The sequence below is a fragment of the Phyllopteryx taeniolatus genome, chromosome 21 (genome assembly GCF_024500385.1).
Source record: "Phyllopteryx taeniolatus isolate TA_2022b chromosome 21, UOR_Ptae_1.2, whole genome shotgun sequence".
Lineage (NCBI taxonomy): Eukaryota > Metazoa > Chordata > Actinopteri > Syngnathiformes > Syngnathidae > Phyllopteryx > Phyllopteryx taeniolatus.
The window spans coordinates 842126-869158 of NC_084522.1; the positions used below are offsets into that span (position 1 = coordinate 842126).

Genomic DNA, 27033 nt, shown 5'->3' on the forward strand with positions numbered 1-27033 from the left:
CGACGCAGATTTCCGAGATCTACGTGTGCGGCGAGTCGGGCGACCTCACCGCCAAGGAGAAGCTGCTGCTTTGGAGCCAGCAGGCCACCGAAGGCTACCCGGGCCTCCGCTGCGTCAACTTCACCTCGTCGTGGAGCGACGGCCGCGTGTTCAACGCCCTGCTGCACAGATACAGGTTGCTGGCACTTTGAACCATTTGCACAACTCACAAAAAGAGAAAAGCTTCATTTTAGGTTCATCCTGAAATTTCACCCCAAAGCACAACATAGCCGTGTTTTTGGGGGACTCGTGTATAATGTAGTCACAGCTGCTCTTCTTTCCCTCACGATGTTTTGTTCTTTTTCTTTTCCAGACCCGACCTGATCAACATGGAGGCGGTGTCGCAGCAGAGCAACCGTGAGAACCTCGAGCAGGCCTTCGAGATCGCCGAGTCGCTCGGGGTGACCAGACTGCTGGACGCCGAGGGTGAGGACGGGGGGGGGGGCTGACGCTTTGCTAGGAAGCTACGGAGAAAAGAACACCTTTGACTAACAGGAATGACTTTTAGCATGGAAAAGTTAGTTTTCCAATAGTTTTGGGCCTTTCAAATTTGTTTATAAGCATAACCAGAAAGTCTGTGATTGGTTACCTTCTGGTGCCAATTGAGCGAACGGCTGGCTACGCCCCCTATTGGCAAAAACATCAATTTTGACTTATTTTATTTCTTGTCATTCTTAATTAAGCATAATTACATTTGTAAGCTTTCAATTTTTTTTTTCATTGAATTCAAATTGAATCCTAATTTTATTGTAATTTCTAATGTCTTTCTTAACGTACTAAATCTTTTTGAAATGTTCACGTAAATGTTTAATGTAGTATTCTTCTTCTTTTTTTTTTATCCGCCCCCTGTTGCATTTCAGGTCAAAATGACAACGTACAAATAATTGTTTTCTTTGTATTTAGTGTTTTCTGTAACACACACAAGAGAGGTTAAAGGCCAAAGGGGATTATTTTTAGGATGATTGACATGACGCCTTTGCACCCGTTTTCTTCATCCCGCCAGACGTTGACGTCCCGGCACCTGACGAGAAGTCCGTCATCACGTACGTCTCGTCCATCTACGACGCCTTCCCCAAAATCCCAGAGGGCGGCGAAGGCATCGCCGCACACGTACGCCCCAATCAATTGGACTTTTTTTGTTTTTTGGGCTTGCTACCACCAGCAGTGGCTGACGTTCTGCCTATTTGGAATATTTCAGGAGGTGGACCAGCGCTGGTCCGAGTATCAGTCCAGGTTCTCGTCTCTGCTCCAGTGGAGCCGCCGGCAAGCGGCCGTCATGGCCAACAAGAACTTCCCGCAGAATCCAGTCGAACTCAAGGTGATCCATCCTGTCTTGTCATTAGCCACGTCCTGATCAAATGTTTTTGTTTGTTTTTTTTTTTTAGTATCAGCTGGTACCGAGTCCGATCTGATACCTTGGCAATACTTTAAATATATCCGTATATAAACGGCCACATTTACATTCAGTGCCTCAATGCAGCTGCGTAGTTTGTTGCTTCGCGCTCGACTCTGCTCGTCTGAAAACAACCCTTTTGCCTCATCGAATGCAACCAACGGAGCCGAGTTTGCTTCCCTCAAAATGTTTCACAGTCGCTAGACTTATTTTTGGAAGTAAATCGTTTAAATGCGTCACATTGGCTTACCTGCCGTTTGGCGAGCTACTTTATATCGTCTCAGATTTGGACTTTTGTCTCCCGCAGGCACTTTACAACGAGTACGTCCACTTGAAGGAGACGGAGATTCCTGCCAAAGAGCTGGAAAAAAGTCACGTGGCGCACCTCTACAAACTTCTGGAGGTAAACGGGAAACGGGGGAGTTCGGATCGTGTGCAGTGTCGTGCAAGTGAAGGCTGCCTTCGCAAAAACCACGACCAAAAAGCTTTTCACGAGGAATTCTACATTAGTATCCATCGCAAATGCAAACAAAACAACATCATAATACTGTGCCAAGCGGATGTTCATGATTTTATTTCTTTCTTTTTTTTAAGTAAGTGTTGCTGAAGTGTTGCAGTGACGCTGATTGTTATGGTCAACACGATTGTCTTGTCCGCTGAGCGTTACTCACCTTTGCGTGCGTGCGTGCGTGCGTGTCCCGAGGTGTGGATGGAGTTCGGCCGCTTGAAGCTTCCTCAGGGCCTCCACCCCAACGACCTGGAAGAGGAGTGGGGCCGACTCATCCTGGAGATGCTGGACAGGGAGAAGGTTCTCCGACCCGCCGTGGACAGGTCGAGATTGAGATTGATTAATGGCAAAATATTGCATTTCCGTTCCTAATGTCTCACTCACTTGACATTTTTAGGGCAAAATATCATATTTTGCTGGTATCATTTACCTTCTCTGGAGCAAATATAATGCTTCGTGGGAAACTAGCACAAATCAATGATTTTAATGGCGTAATTCATTCAAAATGTATGTTTTTTATTGTATACAGTAGAGCTGACGAAAATGTGCGTTTTCATGCGTGTCCAGACTGGAGTTGCTGCTCCAGAGAGCGAACAAGTTTCAGAAGCTCGCCCTGGACTGCGAGGAGAAGCTCACCCTTGGCCAAGAACACGCTTCAAGCCGTGAGTACCGCGTCCGACATTGGACGCGACGTCCGCCGCGGAACACGTCCGCTGACGCGTCTCGTGCGCCGCAGGACGCGTCGCGGGCGGAGAGCGGCGAGGCGCTGCGGTGCGAGAGCGAGCTGGCCTGCTACCTGCGCGACTGCGAGGCGCTGGTGGCGCAAACGCAGCAGGAGCTCACCGTCCTCCGGGACGACAAATATTACCAAGTGGAGCAGCTGGCGTTCAGGTGAGATGAGAGACGGCGCGCGCATGCCCACGCTGAAACTTCTCGGACCTGTCGAGTCCACCGTCTTGGATCCTAATCATTTTTAACCCAGCAGGGAATACATTCAACAGAGAGCTTTTACAATCTGGTTCAGCATTTCATAAAAAAAAAAAAAAAAGTGTGTGTGTGTGTGTGTATAATATATGCGTGTATATATATATATATATATATTAGATGTCATTTTTGAAAATTCTTTTTTGTCTATTTCGATAGCTATTTTATAATAAATATAGGTAAAATATATTTAAAAACTACATATTTATTACATACATTTAAAAAAAATATATTTATATTACCAAATATTTTCTAAGTTATGTGTGATGTGTATTTTTCATTTATATTTTTGTTTTGAAATAAAAAATATGTAAATGCCAAGATATTTACTATTTGCTTATTTCATTTTTATGAATTTAAGTTGTGAATGAGTGACTGGACTTATCAAAATTGAATGTCATGAAATCAATCAATAACACCATTAAATGATATTTATTATTACAATTGCTAATAAAATACAAAATATCTGATGTATGAATTAGACTTCATAAATTGAGATTTTTCATAATTTAATTCTAATTGTAATGAGTATTTTGTCTGTATGTAGTTTCCAAAGCAATTAAAAAAAAAAAAAAAACATATTTTCACCGATGATGCACGATGTTTTGATCACAGCTGATTTGAGTAGAATTGAGGCTGGCGTGCACCTCGCACGGATGTTCTCGATGTTCGTGTCTATTTTGAGCTGATGAGTCGGTCGAAGAGTCGACCGTCATGAAAACCGTCCTGATTTTGCGTGCAGAGCTTCGTGCCTCCGGGAGGAGCTGGCGTCTCTCCGTCTGGAATGTTCCGGCCTGTACGGGAAGGGTCGCTTCGACTCGTCCGCGGGGGGCCCGCGCCGACCCGCCGAGGGCCCCGGCCTCTCGGCGGGCCCGCGCCGCCTCCCGGCCCGCTCCCCGCTGGTGGCCGCGTCGTCGTCCGAGGACGAGGGCGGGCTGAGGTTCATCTACGAGCTTCTGGGATGGGCGGAGGAGACGCAGGTCGGACGGGGCCCGCGTTCCGACGGCTCCGGACGCCGTTCCGGGTCCCCGGCTTGACTTTTTTTTTTTCTTGTGGTGGCGTCGGTTCAGGAGCTCACGGAAGCTGCGGAATGGGGAGCCGACCTTCCGTCGGTGGAGAAGAACCTGCGGGAACAGGAGCGCGCGCACGCGGCCGCGGAGGAGCTGGCCGGCGGCCTGCGCGAGGCTCGCGACTACGAGGTACGAAAAGCGCGCCGAAAGGAAGAACGCGACCGCCCGAAATCAGCCACAAAGTCGGGCGAGTTTCAGCCGCCGTTGTCGTGTCGTAGGCCAAAGTGTCGAGCGACTACAGGAGCAACTACTCTGAGGCGCTGGCCCAGCTGGAGCGGCAGTACGGCAAACTACTCGTCAGTAACACACACACGCACGCACGCACACTTGTTTGCCTCTATTGGACTGTGTGAGCATGTGTGTCTTGGTGTTGTGTTAGTGTGTGCGCCTCGTCTGTGTCTTTGTAGTTAAGTGTTTGTTTTTGTGTGTGACTACTGCATATTTCTAGTCAAAACCAATGAAAATAATGGAAACATTTGTTTCAACTCAATTTTCACTCGTCTGGAGATAAGCAAGCATTTCAAAAGATGCCAGTAGAGCAAGAAAACCAACTTTTTCCTACTTATTTCAAGCAATGAGTGCAAATTGTCTAAAAACGATTTGTAGGTGATGAGTCATATTTCTATGTAATCAGATTAGTTTTGAGATTTTTGACAAATCTAGTTTTTGCAGTGTGTGTGAGAGTGGGTTCGTGTCGCCATGCGTGCGTTTGTCGTCATCAGTGTTCGTTGGTGTGTCTGTCTGTGGCGCTAACGTGTCGCGGCGGCGCTCGTCCTCCAGGAGCGCTCGTCGTGGCGCCTGCGCAGCCTGGAGAGTCTGTTCGCGTTCGTGCGCGAGTGCACCGAGGAGCTGATCTGGCTGAACGAGCGCGAGGAGGACGAGATCGCCTTCGACTGGAGCCACAACAACAGCGACATGGACGCCAAGCGCGAGTTGCACAGCGTGAGTGGGCGCGCAAACCACACGCGCTAAAATATGAGTATGGAGTATGGAAACACATTCACAAGCCACTTGATTAGGTACACTGTCCAATGTACGCTTGTCCACACGGTTTGAATGTTTCTTTTTTTTTTTTAAACGGTTTTCAAATGATAATACAATCTGAACATCTATACCAACTACAATATATTGTCACTTTTTAAAATCTAATGCCATACATTTTAATATCGCTGTTATATTCTTTATTCTTCTGTTGCCTCAAGCCAGGCTGCTTTTGAAAAAGAGGTTTTATATCGCAATAAGCTTTTACCTGGTTAAATAAAGGTTAAACAAATAATAGTGGACCCCGCAGCTGCAGATTTTTTTGTAAGTTCTAAAAAATATAGATATTTTATTTATTTTGTAAAGGGGGGAACTAAGCCCGAAAAGGCTCAATGTCAGTTTATTTCAACATAAAATCAAGCTTCTTTTGGGATTTAAATTTAAAAAAAAATTTCCTTCAATACAATTAATTGTGATGGGTGTCAATTATCCAGAATTTCGCTATTCTGGGTCCGGCCCGGTCCGCTGTGATGATATATCATATTAAAAAAGATGTCATTGTGTTGTTACATTTTGGTGAGAATCCAGACATAAATGAAGTATATAAATACATACAAATAATAGAAACAGCTCTCAGTACGACGCAAACCGCGTGGGGCATAATGAACATATTGTCGGATGAATCCTGTTTAATGCTAGCGAATGCCGTGGACTCCCACGAGCTTGTGTTTGACGTCTGCTGTTTTGTCGCGCGCTCAGGAGTTGCGACGCGAGCTGGACCACAAACGCGGCGTGATGCGCTCCCTCCAGGAAACGGCGCGGCGCCTGTGTCAGGAAGAGCATCCCGCCAAGCAGACTGTGGAGGTGACGAACGCGCTCTTCTTCGCAAAACAAAAAGCGAGTTCGATTGACGCGCGACGTGTCGGCAGGCGTACGGCGCCGCGCTGCAGACGCAGTGGCGGTGGGTGGAGCAGCTGTGCGTGTGCGTGGAGCAGCACCTGAACGACAACACGCCGTACTTCCGCTTCATGAGCGACGCGCGCGACTGCGAGTCGTACCTGCGGCAGCTGCTGGAGAGCATCAGGAGGAAGTACGCCTGTGACCGGAACAGCCGCCTCAGCAGGCTGGAGGACCTGCTGCAGGACTCCATGGTAACGGTCACGTTCACGTGTGTGTGTGTGTATTCTCTCCTCCACTTGCAGGTTTCCTAAAAGTCTTTTTCTTCGTTTCATCTCTTTGTGTATTTTTATCCAAGTATTTTTCTGAATATTTGTGCAACATTTTTGAATTGTTCCTTTTTTTTTTTTCTTTTACTATTTTTTCCCCACATATATATTTGTATTTTAATACTGTATTTTTGTACTTTTTCCAATATTTGTTTTCATTGTTTCCTATGTACATACATATTTTCCCCTTATAATGTTTTGTTTGTTGACTAATATTTTTGCATTTTCCCCGCATCAATTTAAAGCTTCCACTAATATTTTTCAAATGTTTTTAATTTTGTCTTATAATTTGGGGGTTTTAAAAAATATTTCTTTCAATGTTTTCTTGATTACTTTAGGTCTTTTTAAATTTTCTATAATCTTATCTCTGTTTATACCGACAGGCGTGCATGTCGCACTTTTATGAGGGTTTGTTAGTGATGTTGTCATGGCAACAATAAGACGGACGTAAATCAGAGCAAAACTGTAAGACGGTCAGCATTTGCCAAGTGATTTTTGTTGCCCGCGTGCAGGAGGAGAAGGAGCAGCTGATCGAGCAGCGCGGCAAAGTCGCCAGCCTGGTGAGCCGCGCCAAGACGCTGGTGCAGCTGCGCCCCCGCTGCGCCGACTGCCCCCTGGTGGCGGCCACGCCCGTCCGCGCCGTCTGCGACTACAAACAAATAGAGGTAGCGGCAAATTATGATTTCTTTTTTCCCTAAATATTCCCATTTTGAGACGCATTAGCCACCAGTTGATTTCCTCTCTGCGCAATTAGCTCAATGCTAGCGGCCAGCGTGTTGTCAGACTGGAGCTGCAATGTTGCACTTCACCTTTTTTATGGTATAAAAGTCACATTGAGCCTGATTATTTTTCCAAATGGTCACCAAGCACACAAGCACAAGTTCTCGCCTTCACTTTGTCTTCTTCTTTTTTCTTCTTTCTCTCCATCCCCTCATCTTCTTCCTCTCTTTTCACTTCTCGCCATCCCCCTCCGTCGTCCTCACCCGTCGGTCGGCGTGCCAAGACAAACGTTCAGGTAGAGCGGCCGTTTTGTCTTGTTTCTTGCTTACGATTGGCTGCGCCTCCTCGCTCGAGTTGCATCATTCGGACTACGACGCAAACAAACAATTTGCTTCCTTGGCTAACAAAAACTTCGGCTGCGAGCGTCAATATGAATCGATGAAAATACAGGAGCGGTATCGCTAACGTTGCTACCGATACTAGCGACAAAACGAATCCAACTTTTTTTATTTTTTTATTTGCTCAGCCCAAGTGCAGTCGTGTTTGGGGCATTTTTTGGGCAACTTCCTGTCATCTCAAAAAAACTCATTCAGTCATCGTTTGGCTTTGTGTTGTCTTGATTTTGATTTTTGCATGTTTTTTTTTTGTTAGCTTCATTGACACGTTTGACTTTACTCCTCGATTTTAATAACATTTTTTAAAATCATCTGAACGTTCAATAATCTCCATTTGTTTCTGCCTCTTTCCCGCCTCCTCCTTCATTTTCACTCCCGACTAATTTGCCCCCCCCCCCCCCCCCATCCTCCATCCCGGCCGCCATCGCTCGACGTCTCAGATCACGATAACGCGCGGCGACGAGTGCGTGCTGGAGGACAACGGGCAGCGCAGCATGTGGAAGGTGATCAGCCCGACGGGCAACGAAGCCACGGTGCCCTCCGTCTGCTTCACCGTGCCGCCGCCCAATCGGGAGGCCGTGGATGCCGCCGGCAGGTGGGGGCGCACGCACGCCTTTTGCATTTCTTCTAGAAGCTGTAACATTTGTGTGAATCTGTGCACACGGTAACACAAACATTCACGTTACATTGCCTGACTTGTCAATATTTACAGACTGTAATGTTATATGAATATTTTGAAACCACAATTTACTTTTCACGAGGGTCGCGGGCGTGCCGGAGCCCATCCCAGCTGTGTTCGGGCGAGAGGCGGGGCACACCCTGAAGCGGTCGCCGGCCAATCGCAGGGCACGTACACACAAACAAGCCTTCGCGCCGACGGGTCACGTAAACTCCACACAGGCGAGGCTGGGTTTGAACCTGCAACCTCAGCGCTGTGAGGCAGATGTGCTCACCGGTCGGCCTCAGTATTCCCGAAGTGATTTTCTTGGCCAAAGAACAGTGGTAGACTCCCAACACATTCTCAATAATAATAATCACATTTTGAAAAATATTTCTGCCTCACAGTTGTGAGGTTGCGGGTTCAAATCCGGGCTCCCCTGGGTGGAGTTTGCATGTTCTCCCCGTGCCCGCGTGGCTTTTCTCCGATAGGTAGCCGGGAAGGGCTCCGGCACGCTCACGACCCGCGTCAGGATAAAGCGGTTCACAAAGTGAAAGTGAATACATTGAACAAATATATTTTATAAGCCACGAAACACTTCCTGCCTCTCAGTCTTCACAAAATGAAAATAGAAATCCATTTGCACAAATAGTTGAAGGCACAATACATTCCCAGACTCTCAGTATTCACAAAATCCCAATCAAAATGTAGATTTCAAAGGCACAATACTTTGCTTGACTCTTAATAATGTCAATTGTCTCAATTGTAATGTCAATCATACTTTCAAGGCACACTACATTGCTTGACCCTTGAGTTTTCCCTCATTCATTTTACACATTATTATTGGGAAAGTATTCACGTAAACAAATAATGACTCTCCTTATTCATTCAATTATACTCAATGCATATCCACGTATGTCTATGTTTTTAAGGCGAACTCCGTCATAATCGTGCAATGTGTGAGTTGAAGGTGTTTGCGCTGCGGCGTGCGTGCAGGACGGAGCAGTTGTACCAGCAGGCGATGTCGTCGTGGCACCAGCTGCACGTCGACATGAAGAGCGTCGTCTCCTGGCACTACCTCCTCAAAGACCTCGACGCCGTCTCCCAGTGCGACCTGGACACGGTCAGTCCTCATCGAGACTTGCGCTTTCTTCTTTGCGTTGCCGGCAAACATCGGCGTTGATGGCGGCAGCGAACTTGACGATCAATGCGCAGCGCTCGCTTCGAGCTGTTTCTCGACACGACCAGTTCAAGTTGAAACACGTCGCGTGTTGAACCAAACCGCGTAACTTACCAAAGTATTCCTAGCATAACGCTAAAACAATGCAAAACTTTTGAACCCTTTCAGCAAGGCATACTTCAACACAAACGCTAGCAACACGTGTAGACAGACGATAGCAATATTCACAAACATAGATTCTTTATTATTTTCTGTTTATACGTGACTAACATGACTGCATGACTTACTGGGTCGCTCTTTTAGTTTTCTGCCTGTCTGTTGTACTGCCCCCTGGTGGCCAAGGCGCGCACACCTGCAGGAGCTCCATGTCCGTCCAATCGTTTCTCAACTTTGTTTCTCGATAAACATGTTCCAAACATTTGTCACGGTGTTTTTGGTGGGGCTGGAATGGATTATTGGCATTTCCATTCCTTTCGGTCGGCCGGGAGTAAATTCAGGTACGAGCTTGGCCACGGAACAAATTCAACTTGCACGTCAAGGTGCTCCGAGAGGTTTTGCAGCAAATGATGGCGGACAGGTTCCAGAACGAAAACCGCTGTATCTACCCTGCTGTTATTTGGCTTTGAATCTTCCTTCCTTCACATCCGTGTGAAGCAACGCCGCCACACTAAGGAAGTTGCGGTCGCTCGTCCTCAGGTCCGCAACCGGTCGCCGTCGGAGCGCCAGCGGGTCGTGGACCACCTGGACTCCCGTCTGTCCGACTTCCTGTCCGACAGCAGAGAGAGTTCGCTGTTCGCGCCGGCCGAGCGGAGCCAGCTGGAGGCGGACGTGCGGCGGGCCCGGCAGCGCTGCCGCGACCTTCTGCTCGACGTGGAGAGCGGTGAGCGCCGCTTACGGACGGCCGGCGTTCGCGGATTGACATTTTTGGGCTGTGTTTTCTCAGAGGAGAAAGACGAGGCGGCGTGTCGCTCGTTGGTGTCGGAGCTGCAGAACGTCGGCCTGCGACTCGACGAGTCCGAGCGCGGCTTGATCGGCGCCATTCAGACGGCCGGTCGGCCGGCCGACGACAGCGCGGAAAACGCCGTCAGGATAGCCGAGCAGGAGGTCACTTGTTTATTTCGTTGTTGTTAAATTTGCACTCGTCATCATCGCTGTGGTAAATGTATTTCTTTCCCTCCCGAAAATTCCATTTTAGGTTCAATATCGATTGATATCCTTTTTTCTCCGTTTTTTTTCGTCCCATAACATTTTTGTCCGTGTTAAAGTTTGACTTTCAAACTTTTTCAAATGGGGAAAAAATAAAAAATCCCTCTTCCAACTTTAATCTCCTCGTTATATTTTTCCCCTCCAACAATAATCTTCTCGTTATGACTTTTAAAAGTCTTTATATTTCGGCCGTCATTTCTTTTTTCTTAAAAAAAAAACGGATGCATTGTTTTTCTTTCCTATGACGACTTTTCTGAAAATTAGTTTCATGAAAAAATAGCGTTTTTTCTCATTCAATTTTAGAGTTTACTCTCCTAATAGTCTTTTTTTTCTAGAATTGAGAAATTCTGGAAAATATTCTTTAATCTCATGTTATAACTTAAAATCTAAGTAGATCATTAGATCACGCCTCTAATCTTGTAATACAGTAAAAAAAAAAAAGCCACTGGCTTAAATGTACTTTTGAGCAATAATTGTTTCCGATGAGCACTGAGTCTTCGGTTGAATGCTTTGAGAGCCCGCCCTAACATAATGTACGAATGTTCCTTGTTTTCAGAAGCTGATGTCTGAGCTGGACGCGCTTCGCTCCGGCTCGGGCGACGTGTCTCGGCGCTGCGTGGCCTTCTTGGAGGACAAGGCGGCGGCGTCGGGCGTGGCCGCGCTGCGCTCGGAGCTCAACCGGACCGTGGAGAAGACGGACAAGCTGCACCACCTCTCGTCCGTTTTCCTGCAAAAGTCCGTCGCGCTGGAGCTGTAACGCGACGCTGAGATGCTAACGAGGTCTGCTTGTTAAATTCTCATTTGGTTTGTTCCTGTCCAGATTAAAAACGGTGGACGTGCTGCTGCGCTGCCTGGAGGAGGCGGAGAGTCACGTCGGCAAGTACGAGAGCAGGCTGAGCGAGGAGGACGTCCTTCCGGCGGACACGGCGGCCATTCGGAGGCTCAGAGATCAATTGGGGGTGACGCGTTCGACGCCCTGATCGACGGAGCGGACTCGACGCCGTCCGAACGCAAATCCACCTTTTCCTTTTCCTCTCTCGGCAGACGTGGCAACGCGAGCTGTCCGAGCGGGAGGTCGTCTTCCGGTCCCTGCGGTCGGACGTCCTGCGGGCCGACGAGGCGGCGTCCCGGCTCGCCGTGCTGCGCCCGGACCGCGGCGTCGAGCCGCAGCGCTGCCGGGAACGAGCCGATCGGGCGGCGGAGCGCTGGGAGGCTGTCAAGAAGCAGATGGAAACGCGGTGAGCGCCGCCCGACTCTTCGTTTCTCCCCGTTGACGATCAGATTTCGAGAGGCTGGATTTTGACTCGGGACCTTTCGCAGCTCCCCCGTTTACGCTGCGTTTTTCCAGTAGTGCGTATTGCGGCCGTTCCAAATTCAGACTTGACTGAGTACTGTGAGAACCCATCAAACAAAAAACAATGTCTGTGGTTTGGCGGGCCTTCACCACAGTTCTTCATCTACGAGAACTGCATTAACTATACGTTATGCTTTGCTTTGCTTGGGTGTTTTGTGGGCTGCTCCCAGGCGGGCAGAGCTGGAGGGGATCGCTCGGGTTCTGCAGCAGTACAGAGCCGGCCGCTCGGAGCTGACGGCGTGGATCGACGAGACCGCGCGGCGGCAGGAGAACGCGCCGGCCGGCGACGCCGACAGCAAGACGCTCTCGGAGCAGCTGGCGCAGCAGACGGTCAGGCCGAACATTTGTGATGTTCGGGTACAATGTCGGACGTTTTGCTGCCGATTGGAGGCGAAACGCAAATTCTAATCATCATAATAAGGATGATGACTTATTCTTCCACGATTTGTATTGAGTTGTAACCATAATGTGATTTTCAAATGACTCCAGGCTTTGGTCACCGAGATCGAAGAAAACCAGAGCAAACTCGACGAGTGCCAGATTCACTCCAAACGATACTGCGCCTCCGTCAAGGTCAGTCAACCTTTTAGGCCGATACGCTTGCGGGTCATGTTTGCTTTGTGAAGGCACAACTTTTGAATTGTATCATTTTACGAACTCAAAAGATTTTCTTTTGTGCGGGCAGGACTACGAGCTTCAGCTGATGACCTTCAGAGCCTTCGTGGAATCCACGCACAAGTCGGCGGTCAAGAGGAGGAGGACGCACTCTTCCTCCGACGCCGTCGCCCAAGAGGTCAGAGCGCGTTCCCCCGGGAGCGGGTGTCGATACGTGGAGACGTATCGTAAAGGAGTGCCTTTTGTGACACGTGCAGTTCATGGACCTGCGCACGCGCTACACGGCCTTGGTCACGCTGACAACGCAGCACGTCAAATACATCAGCGACGCCCTCAGGCGACTCGAAGAAGAAGAGGTGAGAAATGGCCACATTTCAAACGCCCGTTTGTCCGGATTCAATTTGACTTGACAAACGAGATGCGAACATGCATTTATTCGTTTTTATTTGTATTGATACATTTCCAGCATTCTTAAAAATGTCGTCATAGTAAAAATGCATTTAACTCGTGTAGCGCTTTTCTAGGCACTTTACGATTTCATTCACTCCTCAGTCACACCTGCTGGTGGTGAACTACTTTGTAAAAGGGTCATTTTTTAATGACTATTCACTTGTTATGGCAATAGTTGGCTGGATTGTTTTGGCGGCGTCTGCGATAAGATCATCTTAATCACAATAAGACCACGATGCGGCCTTGGAGGAGGTAATCATGGATGTTCCTATGGCTGCAGAAAGAGACGGAGGAGGAGAAGCAGGCCCGAGCGGGTCAGGTGTCGGACCTGCTGGCTTGGATCGGAGGCCTCCGGGGTCGGGCCGCCGAGTCGTCGCTCGCTGCGCAACAGGTAAACACGACGACGTTGCGTTAGACGAGCGCCGTGTCGGGAAAAGTTCAGGGCCCCCTGCGGATGACGTCATCGTTCACTGGCCGCGTGAGAGGAATCGATAGGCGGAATCGGCAGGCGAGCGAACTTAAACCATTCAGAGAAGTGGAATTACTGCACCGCAAATTTTACCGGGTGAATTCAGCGTCTTTCTAGTGAAAACATCTTACTGTACTTGTTTTAAGACCATTTTGTCTTGTTTTAAGTGGGGGGGGGGGGGGAAAGAGAAGTAGCAGAAGTTGACTGGATAATAAATAAGATCTCAAGTCATTTTGTCTTGCTGAAAATTCAGTAAGTGTACAGTAAGATGTTTTCACTCGAAAGTAGAAACTTTCACTCGGTAAGATTTTGTGCTTTAGTAGTCTGGGACCTGGTTTTGGATTCGCATCCCTCCTCCTAAGTGAAGGCATCAGCGTATTGCCACCACGGGCCATATTTCATAAATGGTCGCCTCTTCATATCCTCGCAGGCCACCAACGAGCAACTGGCCGCCAAGAAAGACGACGTGGCCGAAGCCGTCAGGAGCGCGCGGGTCTTCCTCCTCTCCAAACGGGCCGCCAAGTAAGTCGCTCTCGGGCACGCGCTCTCTTTCGCGACGTCGCCCGCCGTCCGACCGACACCTCCCGCCCGTCCGCAGGCTGTCGACGGACGAGCGCGCCCTCGCGGAGGCGCAGCTGGACCGGCTGACGTCCGCCTACCGCGATGCGTGCGAGGCCTCCGCGCGGCAGATGCGGCAACTGGCCAGGGAGGAGGAGAGGAAGGTGGGTGGAAAAAAAAAAAAAAGTCACTCTGAGCCTCCGCATCAGTCACAAGCCGAGCGTGCGTGTTCACGTTGTTGTGTGCGAGTGATCACGTGACTGATTTGCACCCGTGTCATTAACTCATTTCATCAATTTTGTCTCGTCACTCTCATCACATCCGCCGGGCTGCTGACGTCATTAACGGCACAAAATTGCGTTCCGGCGGCGTCCATTTTGTTGGACGCCTGACGATTTGGCCTTGTCGTCAACTCAAAATAATCAGTAAATATAAAATCAAATCCAAAAATCTCTTGCCACCGGTGCACTTTCAGCCGTTTATTCAACAGTCAAACGCACAAATCGTTAGCCTCATAGCGTAATTGCTCAAGTCAAAATTCAACAAACAAACAAGTGGCCTGGCCTCAAGCTTTCTTTCTTATAATGATGGCTGACAGTCTACATAGACGTCGGAAAAGAAAAGAGCAAGCGTGTTGGTGTTTTTCATTGGGATTGTCAAAGTCAGTCCACCGCTGTTGAATTTGGCTAACGCCCGTCAAGCGCTAGGCCACGCCCCAACGATGGAGGAAGTGCTCTTAAAAAGTCCTTCGTTTGGCGTCCTGCAGTGTTTGGATCTTTGTTCATGGGTCAAAGTGACCCGCTGCATGTTTAGCCAGCCACAAAAATAGGATTCTATATTATTATATCATGATTCAAAAGACATCTAATTAAGCCAGCATAAGACATTGTATCCACATTTCTTTAGACATAAAAAAACAAATGTGTATATATTTATGTATATTAAACTTTAATACGGCCCTTCAATTTGGCCCACAATAGAAAAGAAGAATTCAATGCTCATGCCAGGGTACCTAATAAAGTGGCCTGTGGAGATCCAATCAGCTCTCATTTAGCATCCATTATTCGCCATTATGAATTCACTGATGAAGCGTATCTGTGTCGCTTTGCCGTTGTGTTTGTTTGTGTGCACCAGAGGCCAGCTTTGCAAAACAAAAGCAAAAAACAAACAACCTCACCATGAGCATGTTGTGTCCAGATCACGTGTGTGTTTGCGTGTTTGTGTGTTCTAATGCAATTCCCTAACCGTGTGACACTCTTCGACCAGCATTTTGCTTGACAACAACCACTAACAGCAAGCGACCACAAAGGAGCGTTGTGGGCGTTACCGTCGGCGTATCGTTCGGGTTTGCTGTGTCATTAAAAAGCAACAACAACAACGACGACAATGTAATGTTTACGGCTCTGGAAGAAGTGTGGCATGCACAACGCTAAACGTCCGCTCGTCCGTTAAGCGTGCGTTTCCACTGACCGGTAAGTACTGCTCGCTTCTTCTATTATGTTGCCCAAAAATCTGCTAAAAGAGTTTGCTCTTCTTCTTCTTTCATGTGCTTATTTGTGTGGGAATTTAACTTTTACTGTTTTAATCTATGCTTAATATTCATTCTTGGTTTTTTTCCCCTCAGAGTATAATGAACGATAAAAAGGCATTAAAAGCCTCATGGACATGTTTTAGGATTTTTTGGGGAGGAGAATTTATTAGTAGTAGTTGTAGTATTGTGGTATTATTTGGTTATATTAGTAGTCATAGAAGTGCAATAAATAATAGAATTATTTTTCATAGTATTGGTCTTATTTTGTATTATTAGTATTAGATTTACAATAAGTACATTGAAAAATCGACTAAAAACAAGATTTTAAACAAATGATTACTTTTGACATGTCAAACATGTTTGGGTGTCCGATTTATTATTATTATTATTAGTAGTAGTAGTTGTTTCATGATTTTGTTATTAATAGTCTAAGAAGTATCTTTAGTACTTTAGCATAGTATTCTGCCAGGATTCCGACTATATAAGATATATATATACAGTATGTACTGTATAACGTACAACATGTATATCATATATGATGTCAACAGTCTTCCCATCAGATATTTTGTTTCATCCTTTTCGTAGATTCCACGCTGCATCGCCGGCGTGATCGACCTGGGAAGCGTGGAAACCTTCCCGGTGTTCCAAGCTGCCCAGCGGGGTCTGATCGACCGGGACACGGGTCGAGTACTGCTGGAGGCCCAACTCGTCACCACGGGGAGGCTCCTCTCTCCCGACGCCCCCCTCGGGCTCTCCCTGGATCAAAGTCTCACGGGAGGCTCGATCGACACGGACAGCAGAGGCAAAGTTAAGACTTTTGGCAGTTTCACCACACAAAATGATGTGGTCAAAGCGTTGACTTTGACGCAAAAACAGATTACTGACAGACAAACTGAGGCAGAAGTAGGAACTTCCAGTAGAGTCACACAAAACAAAGACTTTAAGTCTAGGAGCACAAAAGGACAACGAGACAGTGATGAAGCTAAACCTGAATCCTTGGCAATTGTTGGGATTCATTTAGACGGATCATCAGAAACTGTAGTAGATAAAAGCATAAGAGATGAAGAGAGAGGACTATCTCGTCTTGAAAGTTCAACAGAAAAGCTCAAAAGTCTTGAAGAGAAATCTAAAAGGGTCACAAACGACGAAGTTGCAGCTGAATCCAAAGTTTTACAGACAGCGCTTGAGTCAGAAAATATTGAAAACATTTTACTAGGTTCTATAAATGAAGATTGCGATTTCAAACATTTGCGGAAACCTGACGGGGTTGAATCCGAGGAGCTAAATCAGGAAGTCTCAAAGTTGGACAAACCTGTGGTTGATATCCCTGAATCTGCATCTGGGGAGGAGGATGCTGAACTGTCAAGGTTGGTCTCTGACCTCACTAAGGGTGGTCTGATGATGGAAGACGGGGAAATGTTGCTCCCAGATGAAGCGGTCGCTCGGGGCATCCTTCCCGGTCACACTGCGGTCAAATCAATGGCTCGCGTAGGATTGTTTGGTGGTTTCCTCGACCGTAGAAGCGGTGAGTCGCTGAGCATAGATGACGTCATGCGGGAAGGCTTACTAGATGAGGATCTGATGTGGCGTGTCCTGAAGTCGGATAAAACACTTGCAGGGATCGTGGATGTGGCGAAAAATCAGATCTGTGGGGTGAGGGAGGCAGCTCAGGCTGGTTTGATTGATGCCAACACTGCAACTCGATTGCTCGAAGCCCAGGTGGCGTCTGGAGGTATTGTAGATCTCCGCAGGGATAAGAAAGTCTCTGTCATTTTAGCGTCAAACCTTGGGCTGATAGAGGAAGCTCAAAGAGAACAACTAGTAGCACTAGAGAGGGCCTACAAAGGAAAGGTGACCGGGACTGAAGTAGCCCTCGCTAAAGCCAGTTTACAGCTACAGATGGAAGGTGTTATTGACCCAGAGACTGCGTGTCCTGTTCCTCTTGACCAAGCCATTGCGAAGCGCTTAATAAACCCCAAACATGCATATCAGGTGTTGCTCAGACAGGTAGCCGAGGGCGCCATAATCCATCACGCTTCAGGAATGAGGCTGTCGGTGTCCGATGCTGTAGGGAGAGGTCTCGTCGATCGATCCCTCGCTCCTGGCTTGGAGGAGATGGAGTGGGCTTACCAAGGAAAAGGCAGCTCCTCAAACACGGAGGCTGCGGCTTTACAATTATCAACTGGAGCAATTTTTGACCACCACGCTGGCTGTAAAGTCACATTGAGCCAGGCTGTTGCTCGGGGTCTTCTGGACGAGGATGTTGGAAGCGAAGCCATGGCTACAGGTGCAGCAACACAAGGGGTGGTTGACCCCCAAACCGCTCTGATTGTGCCTTACTCGGACCTTGTAAGAAAGGGTAAAATAGACGTTGAGACGGGCAAGCGATTTTTGGAAGTGAAACCATTCAGCGGAATTGAGAACACGCAAACAAGAAGCCGCATGACTTTTCCTGAAGCTTTGGCTGCTAAACAAGTTGACCCAATTCCTGCTCTGAGACTGCTCCAAAGCCAGGCAGACAGCGGTGGCATTGTTGATATCACCACTGGAGAAAGGCTTCCTCTACCAGAAGCTACTGAAAATGGTTTAGTCTCGGAGGATATGGTCTTAGAAATTGCCACCGACCAGATGATGAAAGGCGGCCTCGTTAATCCAGTAACTGGGCAACGAGTGTTAAATCTCAGCGACGCGGTTGCTTTACGGCTGATTTCCGGTCACGTGGCTTCAGAAATCCAGAAAAAATGGTCTCCTTTGGAGATACAAATTGATGAAGATAGTTCACCTACTACCACTTCGTCACAAAGCGCAAAGAGCCCAGTTAGCCCTGAGGTGCCTTTACGGGATGATGGAGAGGCTTTGACCTCTGCAGAACCTATTGATGTCATGACTGAAGTAGACAAGTCACTGGAGCCGGACAAGTCCATTGACCTTTTGAGGAACTTTGCTGCAAATGTTGAAAAGAGAATCCAGCAAGCCATAGAGGAGGCCATACCGCAGATCGGTACAGCAGAGAAGATTCCGAAGCCAAAGACTGGAGATAAATTACAAATCAACGCAGTTGAACAAAAAGGACGCATACCTGAATGTTTGTTTTCAGAATCGGTTCAAGCACACGACGCAGATTTTGACAACGGTGTTAAGGACGAAGACAAGGACAAGTCAGATGGGATACCTGAGAAGTTGCAGTTTAAATCTAGTGATGAGAAAAGTATGTCAGTCCAATACTTTCATGGTTCGCTGACTGACTCCAGAACAGCTGACAAGGAGGAAGAACGCACGAATCCAAGTTACGAAAAAAGCAGGTTGGGGGGGGATGCTGTAGTGAGGAACGAGGGGGAAAGAGAGAAGATTTTGAACTTTGAAACGGAGGGTCCTGCCATGGAGCAGCAGGAACTGGTGTTGGACGAGTCCATACTGCAGATCGGTAGTGCAGGGAAGATTTACAAACCAACAGCTGCAGATAAACTGCAGATAAGTCAACAGAGCACTGATGGACAAGAAGAAAGTATACCTGAAGGTTTGGTTACAGAATCGATTCAAACGTGTGACTCCGATATCCACAAAGGTGTTAAGGAAGAGGAGAGAGGTAAGCCTGAGATGTTACAGTGCAGTTCCAGCGATGAGAGCAGTACTTGGCCCCAAGACGGTGATGGTCTGTTGACTGACTGTGGAACAGCGAAGCACACGGGTGGCAAAGACGAAGAGCAAGTAAAACAAAGTGACAAGGAACGTAGGATGGGGGATGTCGTAGAGAGGAACGACGGTGAGAGACAGAATACTTTGAGCATTGAAACCGAAGCGAGGAAGGTTCCTAAATCATTGGCTGCAGATCAATCGCAAAGAAGTCAACAGCACAGAGCTGTACAAAAAGAAAGCATTCCGCAAAGTCTGGTTGTACAGTCAATTCGGGATGGTGACGAAGTTGTTAAGGAAAAGGACAGACAAAAGTCAGATGGGAAACCTGACAATTTGCTCTCTAGATCCAATGATGAGACCGGTACATCGGTCCAAGACGAAGATCGTCCACTGTTCCATTCCAGAACTGAACGCATCGGCGACAAAGAAAAAGAACATGTGAAACCAAGTGAAACCAAGGAACATAGAATGGGGACTATTGTAGAAGGGAACAATGCCGAAAGGGAGAATATTTGGAGCTTTGAAACTGAGGCTCCTTCTGCCATAGGCCAGGAAGAGCCACTGTTGGAGGGGTCTTTGGCCAAAGAAAGCAAAACCAAGAAAAAGAAGAGGAGTAAAAAGAAGGCAAAAATGACCGAGGATAAATGTAAAACACAGCAAACGGAAACAAAGCCGCCACCTGAGATTTATCAGCCAGAGAAAGCATTGCCAACTCATGGCAAGACGGTCGGACTGTATCAAGTAGACAACACTGAAGGAGAAGCTGAACCACATGCCGTAAAACAGCATCCCCGAGATGAAGAACTTGGCCGTGTGAAAGCTGCAGCCCCCTTACTTGAGAACACTGACAAGAGAAACGGAGTTGAAGACCCTCAGTCGATCCTGTCTCAACGAGAACAATCCGCCAGCAGTCAGGAGGTGGGTGGAAACAGCGAGCAGCAGTCTCCTCTAATGTCGAGTCCGCCGGACGAGCAGAAGGCCTCCGTGAAGCTAAAAGCCGGAGAGAGCGACCTCAAGAAGGCGTTTGAGGCCAGGGTTAGCGACAAGAAGGCTGTTGAGGAGGTCCAGGAGACAGAGACCACGGAAACTCTCGAGAGTGGTGACAACACGAGACCGAGGAGTGTGGAGGAGGACAAACAAGAACTGGCAGGCAGCAAAGTCAATGCGGATGTTTCTTTAAATGAGGCCTTCGAGAAGGATCGGCTTCCAGGTGTCAAGCCTGCGGAAAGTCAACAAAGTAAGAAGAAGTGTAAGCGTTTGAAAGCTCAGCCTGCCAATGACAATTTACAGACTGATCAGGAAGAGGATTCTAAGTTCACAACGGAAATCGATTCAAATAGCTCACGTGCGAGTCCGTCAACCGGTGACGACAACGAGATAATGCAAACCTGTACAATAAGTTCAAGTCCACCAAAGAAACGCACTTCTTACCCCGAGGAATCAATACGTTACGCTCCTGAAGAAAAGCCTTCAGGCAAGGCAAACGCCGGTGATTCTCATGAAGAAGTCGTATGCCAACCGCGTGAGCATATTCAGTCTGAGCCAGAAGAAGACGAGAATGAGCACGGACCAGCTGAAGCTGCAACTAGCAAAGGGCTTGAAGTTGAGTCTCCACAAACGGCACCTCTCCTCTCGGACGAGGCTTCCCCTGACTCCGGATCAGCTGGACTTCCTACGGCACTTCCAGCTTTCGACAGTCGAGGAGCAGAAGATGACGACGGAGATGTCATTTCAAGCCGAGATGAAGTGGCCTCCGCTTCGGGCAAGGTATGTTATGTAACGGCGCGCACTTCATCTCATATATTATTCTAAAGCGCGTGCACAGATGTCTTTTGATTGATTTTATTTTTTTAAATTCTTATTATTATTATATATATTTTTTCTTTTTTCTGTTCCCCAAGTCATCCCGAGTGCGTCAGGATTGCCTGGAGCACGACCGGAGGATCATGGCATTGGTGTCCGCGGTCAGACGCGTGGAGGTCGGACTCGAGCAGCAGCGGCGGCGGCGGCAATCGGTCGGACGCGGCCTCGTCGCCTTGGATGACATCATCGGGCATACACAGGTGACGACAACAACGGCGTGGATGCTGCCGGTCAACCGTCGGTTTGACCCACGCGCGACTGAACCACATCGCAATTGGAGTAAATTGTGTCGAATTTGGAATGAGCCGTATCGCAAGGAGATGACTTGCATCATAGTTGGAGTGAATGGAATCGTAATTGGACTCAGTAGCGCTGTAATTGCAGGGTATCGTATCGAGTTTTGAAACTGGATTGAATTGGAATTTGCCTGAATTTGCCTGAATCGTAAAGTTATTTAGTAATTTAATTCAGACTGAAGCTTGTCTAGGATACAGTCGATTATCCAGCATTGTCGCTTAGCTTTGCACTCCGAAGATTATTTGTTGACTTGCATCTGGCCTTCAGGTTCTGGACGTGGAGCTTCGAGACCTGGAGCCCGAGATCGCCGCAGAAGCGAAGGCTGCCCAGAAGCTCTTGACGCCGCACCCCAGAGATGTTCCTCCTGAGCTCCTCGCGGCTCTGGAGAAGGACCGGCAGAGCTTGACACGGGCGTACCAGGCGGCCAGAAGACTTTCTGAGGACATCCTGCGAAGCCTGCGAGACCACAGGGATTCATACAAGGTATATATATATATATATAAAAAAAAAGATAAGATGACCTTTTGAGGGTCCTGGGAGAGCGATCCAAGATTGTGAACATCGGCATCCCGCTCTTCCCCGCCATTGCCCTGTCTGGTGACTTCTCCTCTTAATTGTCTATTCATCCTGCAATGCGTAATAAAACAAAAATGGAGGTTCAAAGTGGGAGCTGCTGGACTTCTTTTCATCTCAGGAGGCGGTAGAAGCCGAGCTGAAGTCACTCGCAGGACGAGTGGAGGTTCTGCTGTCCTGGTTGAGAGACACAGAGGCGCTTGTGAATGACGAAAGTGAAAATAGGGAGGCGGACGATCAGTTGCGTCTCTCCGAGGCAAGTTTCCCCGTCACGGCCGTGGTCTTACCCAAAGAGTGAGTCTTCTTTTTTTTTTTTTTGGTATGACATTTGTCTGTGGCGTCTCCTCTCCCAGGAGCTTCAGTCCAGCCTGACGTCGCGTTCCGGCGACGTGGCCCGAGCGGCCTCGGACGTCCAGGTTTTCGTCTCGGAGCGGGCGGGCGACCTGGCGCCGCAGCAGAGCGAGCGCCTCCTGGGGCAGCTGCGGCAGCTGCGGGGGGCCTTCCGCGGCGCGGCGGGGCGAGCTCGCGCCCGGGCCCGGGCCGCCGCCCCGCGGGTGCGTGACGACGATCGGCGCCGTCGAGTCGACGTCGAGGAGAAGCTGAAGGAGAGAGAGGTTTGGAAAACCATCACTCGGTCGCTTTGGTTTGGTGCCTTTTTCTTGCCACTGCTTATAACCCATTCGGAAATATTCATCCGTCACTTTTCTAAGAACAACTTATTCGTATCTCAGAGCACCGCTGTATAGAAAAAAATGCACTTTTCAAATGTATTTGACCAGTATAAAAGGTAGTCAAAATACAATACAGATTGTAGTGTGTTAAATATGTTTTGGGGGAATAAGTGTTATAATAATCTGTTGGTTGGGCTTGCAGAAATGTTGATTTCTGCAGTTCAACTTCGCCGCCTGAGTGTGGCTCAATTACCGCGATAAGCCCCGCAAATCAGACACTCGCACTCGGAAACCATCTTACCAAATTTCATATCTTCAACTTGCACCGCTTCTCTTGCGCTTTTTATTTATTTAGAATCCTTGTCTTTTATTTTTTGGACCGCTTTACGCTGCTTCTCATTCACATCACGTGTTCCTCGCCCGCGCACGTGTCGTGCTACACGCGTGTTATTAACATGTTTGCCTTGCTCTTGCAGATGGCCGCCGACGTCGCCGCGGTTACGGCTTCCTCACGGCCTTTTTTGTTGTTGTTCTTCTCCCCCACGCCTTTGCGTGTGCAATGTGGGGAAACTTGCAATAATAAAGATCATTTTTGGATTCATGGGATTTTTGTTATTGTGTGTGTGTGTGTGTGTGTGTGTGTGTATCTGGACACAATATGCTCATAAGTTGATGTTCTTTATTTGCATGAAAATGCGCTCACGTTGTTGCTGTTGGTCTCCGTGTGGTGGTCCTCCGTCTCCTCAGGTGATCCAGCAGCAGAAAACGGAATGTTCTCGCCAGTTGGAAGGTCTCAGCTCCTGGTTGGCGGGACCCGCCGCCGTTCTGGCCAATCAGAGATCAGAATCGGCAGCGGACTCGGACGATGTGAACGTCCTGCGAGAAAAGCAGAAGAAGTTAAAGGTGCGAAATCTCGGGGTCAACCTTTTGAGCTCTCGTACACAAAAAAACGTCGGATAGCTCATCTTGGTGAGCTTTTCGTTTTTACAGAAGCCAAGTTGCTATCCGTCTCTTTGCAGGAAGTGCAGAAGGACCTCCGGGCCAGAGCGGAGGACACGGCCGAGGCCGTCCGCTCGGCGGAGGACTTGCTGGCCCGGCGAGGAGAAAGCTTGAGCGCGGAGGAGCGAGAGGGCCTGCGGGTGGCGCTAGCGCGGCTGAAGGAGCGCTACGCGGCCCTGACGGAGGCGGCCGGCGCGTCCGTGTCGGAGGTGGACGCCGCCATCGACGCCACGCTGCGGCACAACATGCAGAGGGTGAGACGACAAGCTTATTGTACGTTTTGTCACACTTTTAAACGTATTCTTCAGCGCCTGCGAGACTATCAAATGCTTTGCTTCGTCGTCTATTTGTCACTCCCCTCCTGAGGTTTGCTGTAAAACGAGCACATTAAACAAAACACAATGAAACGCTGTATATTTAAACAACAGAATGTTCAGCCAGATCTTATAATTTCGTCGAATGAAAGTCCACTAGCGTAATGCTAACATATGATTAGGAAATGCCATAGATGGAAACTGAAATTAGTATCAGTCTCTGTCAGTAGAAACCTTCAAGCAACACTGGCAGCAGCAACACGGACGCGTTTGAAATTGTAAGCGAGGACTGTAGTCCAACTTTCCGTTTTAACTGAAAGGGTTGGGTTAGTTCACGGTGAGAAAAATTGAGATTACAAAGGTGTCACTACTTTAGCATCTTAAACTAATTCAAGAAACACAAATGACAATTCTCCACATGTTTTTAACCTATGTTCATTCAAAACAAAAAAAAAACCCATCAGGCTAAAGCCTTTGAGGATCTTCAGCAGACCCAAGACCAGATGGACTCCCTGCTGAAGGACTTGACCGCCGCTCACCAATCGGCAGCTGAAGATGTCACCGACCTGTCGTCCACGCAGCCCGCCGCCGCCGTCACGTCCCACACGGGGGCGCTGCAGGTGCCAACCTTTTTCCGTTGCAGCTTCTGTCACAGCGAGTTGGGGGTGTTAGCTTTTCAGGTGACGTTTCCATCGGCGTCCGCTTGTACGCGTTTCGGTGACGTGTTTTCAAACATCTTGCTCGGAGCCTGGCCATTGCCGTCGGGTTCCTCCTGAAATTTCAGCCCAATGTCCCGAACTTTTCGCGAGTAGCGTATCACGCGGTCCGGATGAGGAATGTGTGACCTTCTGCGACGCAGACTGAACTCCGGCGACTGCAGGCTCAGCAGGCCCAGCTTCTCCAAATCGGCCAATCGGCGCGCACGCTGCTGGACCGGCCCGACTCCACGGTTCCTCCCGAGGAGAAGCGACGTCTGCGGGCCGCGCTGGACCAGCTGCAGGCTGAGCACCAGCAGAAGCTGCACAGTTGCCAGGTAGCCTTCAAAAAACGCTCTTGAGGCTGGGGGATTCATCGCCTTTTGCCTTTTATTTAAAAATGTCCCCTCTTTGAGCCGTCACCTCATTGTGGTAGAGGGGTTCGCGTGTGCCAATGATCCTAGGAGCAAAGTTGTCTGGGACTTTACGCCCCTGGCAGGGTCACCCATGGCAAACAGGTCCGAGGTGAGGGACCGGACAAAGCACAGCTCTAAAAACCTCTTTGATGACCAACAATGCAGGAAGATGTTTTCCCTTGCCCGGATGCGGGTCGCCGGGCCCCCCCTCTGGAGCCGGGCCTGGAGGTGGGGCTCGAAGGCGAGCGCCCTGCACCTGTGGGGCCTGGCCGGGCACCGCCCGAAAGGGGAACGTGGGTCCCCCTTCCTGTGGGCTCACCACCTGCGGGAGGGGCCACAGGGGTCGGGTGCAGTGCGATCTGGCCGGAGGCCGGAGGCGGTGACCTTGGCGAGCCGATCCCCGGCTACAGAAGCTGGCTCGAGGTACGTGGAATGTCACGGCTCTGCCAGGGCAGAGTGGTGGCGTGCCCTCTCCAGGTCGGGGATGAGATCCTGCCCCAAGTGGAGGAGTTCAAGTATCTTGGGGTCTTGTTCACGAGTGAGGGAGGAACGGAACGGGAGATCGACAGGCGCATCGGTGCAGCGTCTGCAGTGATGTGGACTTTGTATCGGTCCGTTGTGGTAAAGAAGGAGCTAAGCCGAAAGACGAAGCTCTCGATTTACCGGTCGATCTCCGTTCCTCCCCTCACCTATGGTCACGACGACCCAAAGAACGAGATCCCGGATACGAGCGGCCAAAATGAGTTTCCTCCGCAGGGTGTCCGGTCTCTCTCTCTCCCTTAGAGGACGGGTGAGAAGCTCGGTCATCCGGGAGGAGCTCCGAGTCGAGCCGCCGCTCCTCCGCATCGAGAGGAGCCAGATGAGGTGGCTCGGGCATCTGCTTAGGATGCCTCCCGGACGCCTCCCCGGTGAGGTGTTCCGGGCACGTCCCAGAGAGAAGTCCGGGCGTCCCTGCGAAAGCTACTGCCCCCGCGACCCGACCTCGGATAAGCGCTAGAAAATGGATGGATGGAGTTTTATTGGATGATACTGTATATAATAATGCCAGAGGAAACAAATCTGCAAATGTTCTTTTGAAGCCATATCTCTCACTCGTATGACGGCGACTGATGCACAGTTAACCTTTCGGTCCTTCCGCTTGCAGGAGCGACTGAGGAAGTCGGAGGCGCTGAAGGATGAGCTGTCCAAGTTTCTCCAGGAGCACGGCGCTCTGGGCGCCTGGCTGGAGCAGAGCGAGCTGGAGCTCAGATGTTTGGGGGAAGGAGAAACGGACGCTCAGGAACTGAAGAGCAGACTGGACCGACACACAAAGGTACGGTCGACCCCCGTCGAGCGACTTGACTTGTTCCCGCCAATAAACCCCTGGGCAACCAAGTGCAGCCGCTCCTGCTTGCCTGCAGGTGGTGCTGTTAGCTCAGGAATTTCTGCAGGGGCAAATCGATTCTAATTCTGTTCATTTGTGACTATATATTTATATTATATTTCGCCGTTCTGGTGGCGTTCCGCAGCTGGCCGAGGACGTCATCTGCCACAAGGCCGACCTGCGCTTCGTCTCCATCTCGGGTCAGAAGGTTCTGGACTCCTGCGCGGGGGCCCTGGAGCCGCGGTGGGTCGCCGCCACCGAGCGGCTGGTGACCGACAAGCTGCACGACGCCAACCACAGATATACCTCGCTTCATGCCAAGGTGTGCGCTTTTTTTTAAATTTTTAATATATATATATTTTTTTTATTGAAAAAGAGGCTCCCACAAGACGTTTTTGGTTTTTTCAATTTTTCTTTTTCTAAATACATTTATTATTTTAACTTTGACAGAGAAATGTGTAGTACAGTTTTTATATTTTTCTTCAATTCAACCTCTTACCGAAGCCATCTTGAACTTCTTTTCCCTGATTTCAAAGAAACTGTATTACTATTTAATACAGTACGTATGCTTTGGGTCAAACGATATAAAGGTTAGGACTCAAGAAAAAGTATTTTAAAACCTAGGATTAAACTTCTTCTGTTGGCCTTGTTCTCCGTCTTTTATTATTTTTTTGATTATTAAAATAATGATATATGTCTGTAATATATGTAGTTTCAGTTGGAAAACTCAAGAAAAAACAAAAGTTTGTGTGTGGGGTGGTTAAGTATGCATATGTTGCATATCAAAGTGTTCTACTGTTAAGTTAGGAATTAGCTTGTTTGCTCATTTTTTGTTTGTTTTCCTTTGCTTAAACATGCATTGCTGGTCA

General features: G+C 48.7%; 1 protein-coding gene across 1 annotated transcript in view; it reads left to right on the forward strand.

The window, feature by feature from the left end:
* The window catches only part of LOC133471061 (microtubule-actin cross-linking factor 1-like), a 137127-nt gene that overhangs the window by 54402 nt on the left and 55692 nt on the right, over nt 1–27033 (forward strand). Inside the window, 41 exon segments of the mRNA XM_061760230.1 lie at nt 9–175; nt 353–465; nt 1043–1149; nt 1238–1357; nt 1740–1835; nt 2136–2263; nt 2508–2577; nt 2579–2602; nt 2677–2831; nt 3667–3904; nt 3995–4123; nt 4213–4290; nt 4775–4936; nt 5735–5839; nt 5905–6126; nt 6714–6866; nt 7757–7911; nt 8971–9097; nt 9851–10034; nt 10098–10258; nt 10917–11095; nt 11181–11319; nt 11405–11598; nt 11885–12044; nt 12204–12287; nt 12400–12507; nt 12587–12685; nt 13060–13170; nt 13679–13770; nt 13847–13970; nt 15923–20740; nt 20875–21036; nt 21401–21616; nt 21828–21962; nt 22060–22320; nt 23125–23280; nt 23397–23630; nt 24155–24310; nt 24550–24723; nt 25946–26113; nt 26310–26486. Coding sequence (XP_061616214.1) covers nt 9–175; nt 353–465; nt 1043–1149; nt 1238–1357; nt 1740–1835; nt 2136–2263; nt 2508–2577; nt 2579–2602; nt 2677–2831; nt 3667–3904; nt 3995–4123; nt 4213–4290; nt 4775–4936; nt 5735–5839; nt 5905–6126; nt 6714–6866; nt 7757–7911; nt 8971–9097; nt 9851–10034; nt 10098–10258; nt 10917–11095; nt 11181–11319; nt 11405–11598; nt 11885–12044; nt 12204–12287; nt 12400–12507; nt 12587–12685; nt 13060–13170; nt 13679–13770; nt 13847–13970; nt 15923–20740; nt 20875–21036; nt 21401–21616; nt 21828–21962; nt 22060–22320; nt 23125–23280; nt 23397–23630; nt 24155–24310; nt 24550–24723; nt 25946–26113; nt 26310–26486 — 10641 coding nt within the window.